At 41.2% G+C, this 9,561-nt stretch overlaps 2 protein-coding genes across 2 annotated transcripts; both read right to left on the reverse strand.

Annotated features, from left to right (window-relative positions):
- Nucleotides 1-1,698: 1,698 nt before the first annotated feature.
- On the reverse strand, nt 1,699-3,936 carry LOC104419471 (zinc finger protein CONSTANS-LIKE 2). Its single transcript, XM_010031144.3, has 2 exons — nt 3,081-3,936; nt 1,699-2,292 (listed from the first exon to the last, which is right to left on the reverse strand). The coding sequence occupies exons 1-2, from the start codon at nt 3,882-3,884 to the stop codon at nt 1,933-1,935; spliced, it is 1,164 nt and encodes a 387-aa protein (XP_010029446.1). The 5' UTR covers nt 3,885-3,936; the 3' UTR covers nt 1,699-1,932.
- Nucleotides 3,937-7,172: 3,236 nt separating this feature from the next.
- On the reverse strand, nt 7,173-7,915 carry LOC120288173 (stress-induced protein KIN2-like). The gene is made up of 3 exons (XM_039301656.1): nt 7,856-7,915; nt 7,385-7,453; nt 7,173-7,247 (listed from the first exon to the last, which is right to left on the reverse strand). Exons 1-3 carry the CDS (start codon nt 7,913-7,915, stop codon nt 7,173-7,175), a joined length of 204 nt encoding a protein of 67 aa, XP_039157590.1.
- Nucleotides 7,916-9,561: the final 1,646 nt, after the last annotated feature.

Below are 9,561 nucleotides of genomic sequence, written 5' to 3' on the forward strand. Positions count from 1 at the left end.
CATGAGCGTCTATGATTTTTTATAAGCATCCCACTTAGTAGAAAAACTATTCAATAGTCAAATGTTCTAGTCTGCATCTTCCAACTTCTAGGATATATCTGATGAAATGATATCTTTGGCCTTTGCTGTATGTAGATTGTAGAACCAATACTAAGATTAACCTTTCGAATCTAGTGTGGCAAGCTATACTCTAAGCTGCAGCCTTTGGTCCCTATAAGATATTCCTACTCATTTCAGTCAATCAAGAAACAGGAACATGCTGAAGAATGACTAGCAAAAGCACTACTGAAGCAGGATAATTTGAACATTGAAGTTTCATAACGACAAACCGTAATATGCAGAGGTATCCATTTGAGCTAGTGTGCAGGATGCGGTATTAGAATATATAAATATTAATCTTCGTCTTTATTAAACTTTCTAACATAGTATCGAAGTCAGTACTACTCTTTTAGTAAATGTGCATCCACCCCTCATTAGTCAAATTTCACTGCCACTCCCAGTGAAATATTTCCATGTTCAATGCTAGGCAAAAAAAACTAATAATAATAATTGAAGTATTGTCCCACTTGATAACGGGTCCTAAATGCTTTTTATATTCATGTGGTCTCTCTCCACCTATCAGTTTAAGCTTTTGGATTGGACTTTTTAACAAAAACGAACCAAACTAAGCATGAGAGGGAATGACAGAATGTGAGATTTTATGGGATCATTGCCAACTATTCTAAAAACTTAAATTGTTAGATGAAGACATAATTTAATGTATAAATATTCTAACATGAAGATTGTACATCTGTACTTCATTAAAAGAGGCTCTCTTCTGGGGGATATTCTACAACCTCTGTCATCCAATTACAGAATTAATGATATATTCACACCATTGCAGCTGGTATGGAAAGCAGAGTGAAGATTCCTCATTTCATAAGGTGGAGCTTCTAGAGAAGCTTAATTTGACGATTCTGATCTACTCAAATCAGCAATAAATTTCTGCCTCTAGGTATGAATATCACATGTTAAGAATCTTCCTCCTTTGGGTGGTGGGGTGTTCTGAACACCCTAGAGTCGATGCAGTAAGAGTTGTGTGCTTTTCTCATTGTCACTCCCTGCTTCAAGGGTTCTTAGAGAAGTCTTGGAAATGGCTTTTACTTAATCAAAGGTCATTCATCCTTGTATGGCTTAAGATTGTTAAATGGACTAACCTAATTCATACTCATTTCAGTGATATTCTTGTAGGGCTTAAGATCATCTCCTAGAACACGATGAAAATAGTTATTTGCCTTCGCCTGCAGGCTTGACTATCTCTCAGCTCTTGCAGCATCATGTTGTATCTTGGAAGTCTATTCTAGAAGTGTATATTTGACAGCTACTAGTGAGTTCACACTCTAGTGAGAGAATCCTTCTCGTAGGTACAAAAAGGATGCTGCAACAGAGACTCGAATAAAGCAGGAGAATACCATAAAGCTATTGCATAGACAGAAGAGTCTGTGGGGCTCAATACTTCAGTAGGCATGTGAGATATTTATAACTTCTATCTCGTATATATTTCCTCTAGTCATCCTTTATGTAAGATAATTATTTCCATCCCTGTAATCTTTATTGACTTTAAACATCTTGCTCTTGCAATCTGTGGATGTGAATGTTGTTTGTTGTTGCATTTTGTCGTTAAAAAACCACGGTTACAGCTAATTGAAGAAAGTTCAATTAGAGATCAAAGAAAGCACTTGGATTTTTAGAACAATATAAGCGTAGAACACATTTACAATATGGAGTTGCATAATATAGACATTAAACTGTTACAAGTGAATTAACAGAATCACCCAGCATTTATATCAATTATACGTAATAGATCAAGAAAGATACAGTATAAGCAAAAGATCTTCACTACTAGCTGTTACAACTCCAATCTGATAGTCTGATACTCATTTCCCACTGAATCTAGAATGATGGGACGATGCCATATGCATTTTCTGTCATTAGTGTTGCTGAGAACATCTGGTCGACTTCGATATCAACGTCTGTTCTCTTGGCAAAACGTCCCTTGATCCGAGGCCTGGTTTCTGCATATGCCTTCCTTGAGGCATACCTAATTGTCTTCTCAAATTTCCTCGTCTTCTTCTTTTCTCTGTACCTCAAGACCCTAGCTTCCCTGTCCATTGGTGAAAGTTGGGATGGCATCTGAATAGGAGGTCCCGAGAAAAGGTCAATTGTTCCTTTTGGAGGCCTTGGATGGGAGATTGAGATGTCAGTTGGAGTTGATTCCGGTACGATGCCCACATCCATGGATGAAATAGAAACCTACAAGCATTCTCACAGAAATTAACATACAGTAATATGTGGAATGACTTAAGGAGATGATCATGTAAAAATGAACTATGACACTTTGTTAAACTTGAAAAGTTGAATTCTATATGAACAAAAGCATGGAAAAGCATGGCTTAGAATTGTTGCATCACGTCTGCTGCTGAGATTTTTCCTTGTACTTGTGAATTAGTTGAGATATTTCTGAATGATTTTCTCGTCTTGTTGAACACATACACGAGCTTCAATAGGTGAAAATGTCTCAATGAATTCACTACTCATAAAAGGCTATTACGTGTATCGAGGATACTAGTGCCTCTATCGTACTTGTGATTCCTCCGCATGCCTGTCTAATGGGTATGCATACTTTTGTGCATGTAGTAGAAGGTGCAGATTCTGTGGATAGCAGCTTCGATCTTTTCTCTTTACAAAGGCAATAAAACAAGAACTTTAGTGCTCTTTTCTCTTTACAAAGGGAATAAAAAGAACACTTTTCGTGCTCTTTTGCTCTTTTCTCTTTACAAAGGCAATAAAAAACAGAACTTTACTGCTCTTTTCTCTTTACAAAGGGAATAAAAAGAGAACTTTTAGTTGAATACCACTTGAAAGGGTATATCCTTTATAAAATGAGGATACTAGGATTGAATTGCCAAGAATCCAGTAATTAACATAAGGAATAGTGTTAATTAACTGCTGTGTGAAGCTCCTAGGACCCAGTAATGGATGAGATGGTTCATGATGCTTATTTCTGTGCATTTGATATGAATTAGCAGGAAAAGGCTTACAGTGTGGCTAAGCGATCTGGTGTAGCTGTTGGCAGCTTTGGAGGGTTCATAGTCCAAATTCAACTGAAAATTGTGTCGTTGACAGTCACTATGCTGAATGGGCACAACACTATCACCTCCATAATTCTTCCTAGAAACACCATAATGTTGCTGCTGCTGCTGCTGCTGCTGCTGCTGCTGCTGATGTTGGTTATACTGATCAACGTATTGATTCTCGGCGCCAGAATTGTACTCCACAAGGTCCAGGTAGTCCTCAACCTCACCACCAAAGATGAATCCATTTGTATGGCTGTTGTTGCTCTTGACCGGATTTATCAGCAACCATGAAGCTGCTTCATCGTCGTCCTCCTCATCAATGGCTTCTTCGTCCTCCGGGGCTAAAAAGCCTTCCTCAGTATCCGCTGCGTGGCCCATCACAGGCCCACCAACGTTGCCGGCAAGGGGGCCATGAAGGCACCCGGAGATTGGCAAGATGGGGACCCGATGATGGCGGCGCGCAAGCGGGTTGGCTGAGTGTATGTCTGCATCGCAGGCGGTGCACAGTGATGCTGCATCAGCCTTGCAGAGGAAGGCAGCCGGGGCGCGCTCGCACGCTTCGCACACCCACACGCGCTCATGGCGCGAGGCCACACGGTTGGCTGCGTGAATACGAGCGTCACAGCTGGAGCATAGGTAAGCCAAGTCGGCACGGCAGTACACGGTGCATGCTGCCGAGCGGCAAGTGTCACACACACGTGCCCAGCTATTACCACCGCTGCCGCTGCCGCTGCTGCCGCCGCTGCCACTCGTGTCTTCCTTCAACATATTTCTCAATGAAACTCTGAAACTGGGGAGTGTTTGAAGTGAATGCAGTGTGAGGGAGGGTGGGGGTTAAGTGAAGGCAAGATGAAGGGAATCCAAGCAGTGCCACTTGTCGAGGAGTTAGTGGCCGCAAAAAGTCTTTACGTTATTTTGTGGCTGGCTGTTGTTCTTGGTGGGTCCAGGTCGAGTCAGAGGTTCTTGCTGCGGGCCCCATTTTTGCTGCTTTGGCTTTTCTCTTGGAGTACTGTTTGGTTTCGCTGTCAAGAGTCACATTACAGTACTATCTTCATGGGTGGGGGAGCTGCTTGACTCAGCATAGTTTTTGCTAGGCTTAGATTCTGCGTGCGCACGTGGTACTCACGCTAACACTTCTCCTTCTGGCATAGTCCTGTAGTAGTAGTAGTACTTGTATAGGGTGCCGTGTGAGTCCACGTGGCCATTTGTGAGGATCTTAGAGGCTTTTTCTTTGCCACATTGGCGAACACACTCAGTTGAGTGAGTTATGCTCCTCTTTACTTCAAGGCTTCTTTGTTTTCCTTTTTCCTATGTAGTCTTCTTCTCTTTGCAGTTTTAGTCCTTCCTTGAGATGAATTGTACTGCAACTGTGGCCACGTGTAGCCGTAAATTTTAGCATTTGTTGAGTAGTTAGCCTTTTTTCCACCCTATGGTGATTGGGCAACAAAATATATGCATGATTAGTTTTCTTTGAACACTCATTTCTAATCAAAATACGTTAAAAGTCATGTTTGAACAATATATTAGTAGATTTAAGAAGTGCCCTGATTGCTACTATTTGGTCTGTTTAATCAATCTAGGAGGTCATAAACCTCTAACTCAAGTTTATCTTCCAACATGTATAAATATTATTAACTATATAGCTCTTTTCTTTCACTTTTTTTTCTTAGATGTTTGTCTAGACACATTAATTACAATGGAATTCTTGAATTATTGCCCTACCTTTCAACAATACCTCGAGATCTTGTTGCTAATTTTTCTTTTGGCTATGACATACTATTGTACTCTCTCTCTCTTTTTCTCTGAGAGACAATTTTCGGAAATATGATTGCTGATTGCTGATATAAATGTGCATCATGTGTGCTTGCAATGGAGTCTAGTAAATGAATGATAGGCATATGTATAACCTCAGCTTGTTACTCAAGGTTCTTGCCAATTAGTATTGGCTATCGAGGATCCTGAGTAAAGGAACAACAAGTGGGTATTATTGGCATGACGTGTATGATAGGTTTTGAATAAGCGTAGTCATCCTAAGAAAAAACTCATATGCTTCCCTTAAGAGGGATATTTCTCCATATGATTAGCATAAAAGATCTTAGTTAGCCTGCGATTGTTTTCACTAATAGCGAATCCCAGATCACTTCTCAAGTAGGCCAGAGATAATGAGAGCATAATACAATAGGAGTGATGCTGACCCCCATCGTTCTCATGGAGCTTCCGTTTCTTAATTTTTATCCTTTCGAGTTTCCCTGGAGAACGTAACTTCTACTGTTTCTTGAAATGCGACCCACTTAGCTCAGGAAAAAAGTGAACCTAAAACAGCAATCTTGATTTTCCGGTGGCATTTCCTTGTCACTCCAGGAGGTGCTTGACGTGGAACCAGCTGTGGCCACCAAAAAGAAAGAAAAGCTGAGTTGGAAGGGAGATCCCACCCAGTTGGGGGTTGGCAATTCCGTCCCTCCAATAGGAAAGCGCCTAGACAGAAGGAGGAAAGAGATGAGGATGAACCACCACCACAAGTTCGACGACACTGAGGAGCAAGAGGACCTGATCTCTCCCTTCCTGCTGGGTGGCCTCTGGGTCTTGTGAAAGGGCCATGTCGATGATGTGCCGTGGTGTTTTAGCCCTAACCAAGAGAGCACTCTCCCTCCTCTCAACTTGCAATAATCACAGTGGCTTTTGTCGGAGCTGATTATTCCCCACCCACGAGTCATTATTGGATGAAACGCTGCATGGGGTCCAAGAAAAAACTAGGGTTTCTTTTCAACCCTTGTCATTTTCTCGCCCTCTCTCTTTGCCCACTAAAATCACATTGATTGCTGCTGCGAGATGCCACCATGGTTGATGCAGAAGTTAAGACAAGCATTTTCTTTTTCGGTCCTTTTCTCTTGTTGCCAATGAGGAGCCATTTTTCGGGATAAGCATGTAGTGGCTACCGTTTCACAGAGAAAATCAGCAGGCTCTCGCTGAGGATTTATCTGCTTTTGTTCCGAGTCAGTCGTACGTTGCTCTCCAAATATATGAGTTAGAGAAAGAGAATTAGAATTATGCCCTTCCGATGCTGAAGTTAAGAGAGAATAAACGTAGATGCTCACTACGGCCCTCTTGTTTCTGGCCAAAGATTATAAAGAACCACAATTTTTTAAACATAAAATATAGAACTCCATCACCGTAGTCTCTTGTGTCTTCGATAATTTACTCTATGATAACAGGTAATCCCGATAGTTAGCACATCGGATATCAAGAATGCGGCCAAAGGCAAGATCGACCCTCGATTGTGCTCGAATTCTATCGTGCAATCTTATCAATTCAGAGTTTTACTTGGTCAAGTTTTGGTCATTGACGTGTAAGTTGATGAGTTTAGGCTCCAATGGCGATTTGCCAGAATGTAAGACAGGCATGGGACCAGCTGACTACTTTGTCTCCACTGCTATGGCAAACTCTTGAATAAAACAGACAAATCTCAAAGTCTAGAAGAATGTCAATTACATCAATCAGAGACAACTTCAAGATCCTCAACTATATTTTAGGCTCATGGACAACCTTGAAAGAAAATCAAGACACTAGGTAGCGGAAGAAAATTTTCCACAAGCGGCTTTAATCTCCTTTTAATGGTGCAGAGGCCAATCTTTTCAAATTATAAGTTTTTCTATAATAGAAGAACACATTGGTTGTCATCATGGCTGTAGAGGCAATTGTGGTTGAAATGATTCTATGGGCCTGCTAGCTCAAAATGGACAAAGTAAGACTGAAACCACTCGCATGTTTATCTCCAGAAGATGGGCATATACTCTGATAAAACCTTCATTGATTTAGAATATCATGAGGTGGAATCCCCATGAACATAGTCTTTCCCCATATCAAAGAAGACAAAAAACGAAAAACACAAAGCCCTCCCTAATTAAGCCCTTAAACAAGGACTAAGGAGCATGTAAAGATAATGCTCTTGAAAGGACAAGACCGAAATTCCTTGGAAAAATGCCAAATTCTTATTCTAGATGCAAAATTGGGGGGAAAAAAGAAACAGGAAAAACAAAATCCATTTTCCTTTTAGCTTCATTTGTTCATGCCTGTTGCATTCTTGACTGCATCTGCTGCACCCTGTGCCTTGGCCATCACCGTCTGACCAGCCTGCAGATGTTAAAGAGAGTCCAAGAAATTATCCTTCAAATAGGGACTAAATCAGCTATTAGAGTAACTACATCTTCAGGGACCGAGATTAAGGCTTGCTCTCTTATTCGGTGAGAAATCAGTGGAAAAATAATTACCTGTTGCACCGTGTCCTTAGCAGATTGAGCAGCATTAGAGACTGAGTCCATCATTTGGCCGCCCTTTTCCTGATTTACAGATAGATTTAAGCTCAACGTCGGGGTATGACTAATCAAAGAAGACAATCAATTTGCCAGCAAACTCTTCAAAGGTCGTAGGAGTAATGTCCCTCAGCATGTGCATCATAAGTGTCAGGAGATTCCATCAAGCATCAGTGCTGTTTATTCAATGTAGCACAGTTGACGTGCAAAATCAAAATTTATTTTCAAGGAGCGATCTATCTAGCTTGAATGATAACTCTTGATCTGTCTCGGAGAGAACTTATGTTGATGAATAGACACTCCAATTTTCTGAACCTTATGCTTAATTCCCTAATCACATGAATAATTACCTTGCTTAAACAAAGAATCAGTATGTCTGAGGTGATCAAAACTATAGAGGAATGACTGATTAAGCAAAAAAGGCCAGACCTGAGTTTGTCCCTTGGCCGCACCAGCTTGGAAGCTCATGTTGTGAGAATTGTCTGCCATTGTTTTGGATGATTTACCGAGACTGAAACGAGAAATGTTACGATTAGAAAGATACTTTTGTGACTCTTTGCATTTTGCTTGAGCATTATATAGCTCTTGGATCTAGTCTCAAATCTCGACATGTGTAAATGGCAGTACCAGGTCAAAGAGCCAAGAGCTCGCACCTAGGAGCGCCACATGGCGCCTCGTGCTTGTGATGAGGAAACATGTTTGCCTTTTGACTCGGGCCTGTCGAGGAACCAGAAACTCATGCTTTGGAAGGAGAAAATTCAGTTGAATCTGTGCATTTGTTCAGCTCCTGTCAATACAAATCACTCTGCTTGTAGCCATAATTTGCATTTCGCTATCAATGAAAGCTCTTCATTCCAAAGTCTCTACCGCATGGAAAACACAAGCCATGAAAATATCAACATCAAACTTTTGCCCCAAAAATACCTTGAAACGTGTTTATATTATGTTAAGATCTATCGACGTCATAGATAGATATAACAAAATGGACAAACCCTTAATCTAATTAGTGAAGATAATTGACATGCAACTGTCCCTGTGGAGTACAATGTTTCGTGAGTTAAAGAGCATCCACAGTATAAGAGGATTACTAGGTTCTCTGATTTGGGTTCATGAATAACGAACATAGTCCAAACCTCAGGAGCCAGGTTTAAAATGGCACTAGTGAACGAAATCATCATGTGCCTTCTTGTCAGCAACACGAGGTTATCGCCATGTTTTACTGGTTTTTGCTGGTTCAGCGAGGACGTTGTCCATTTCTGCTGTGGACTTGAATATGATTGTGCATTCATTCTTGTATGTGTGGTTTGGGGTTTGGCCCGAGATGAGTGAAGAATTATCATCACTCTCTATCCACCTAAGCTTGAGCTTTTCAGCTATCTCTTTCAGTTTGTCGGCAGATTTTGGTTAGCTCCGCTCGTATTATTCTTGCTCCGCAGGAAGGAAAGAAAGAGAAGTGAGAGGAAGATGTGTTGGAATTTATACCGAGTTCAGAGAAGAGAAGCGCAAAGGAACGGGATGCTAAATTTCTCTCGTAGCTTAGTTCCATTCTTGGGTAAGAACAGAACTTGTCTTTGGTATGAGGAACTTTGTAAATTGTACATTGTTTCAGCTTTATCCTCCTCCCTCATTTGCTTCTGTTTGTTGTATTTCAATGTGCGTCCAAGATTACTAATGAATCTCAAATGGCACATGCTAGAGAAGTCCTTGAGGCTGATCAAAATGCATACAGAAAATCAGAAGGAACTTCTGCAGCTGAAGTGGGATGTGACTATCATACTTTATCTTTCAGTTGCATGTACCGTACACTTACATAAGCATTAGGATACGAAAGCGACCTTGCTAATTCTATGCGAGCTACTGAAACGAGAAACATTGGAAAGATGGCACGGTCATGCACTGCGTCCTCGGCACCTTTCAAGAGTTCAAGGCGCGATTAGAGATCGTTCGGTCCCCTGCAGAGTTCATTAGCGAAGCTCACATCTGCTATTTGTCGAACCTGACGAAAGAAAAGGCGGGGGAGGCGGAGTGGCTGGCATGCCTCTGGACATGGCGGATAAGCTCGGGATTGGCTATTGGCCTTGCAAGCACCTAACAAAGCAAGAATGGCTCAAGCCATGAATCATCTGTCCCACTCC

The sequence above is a fragment of the Eucalyptus grandis genome, chromosome 9 (assembly GCF_016545825.1).
Source record: "Eucalyptus grandis isolate ANBG69807.140 chromosome 9, ASM1654582v1, whole genome shotgun sequence".
NCBI lineage: Eukaryota > Viridiplantae > Streptophyta > Magnoliopsida > Myrtales > Myrtaceae > Eucalyptus > Eucalyptus grandis.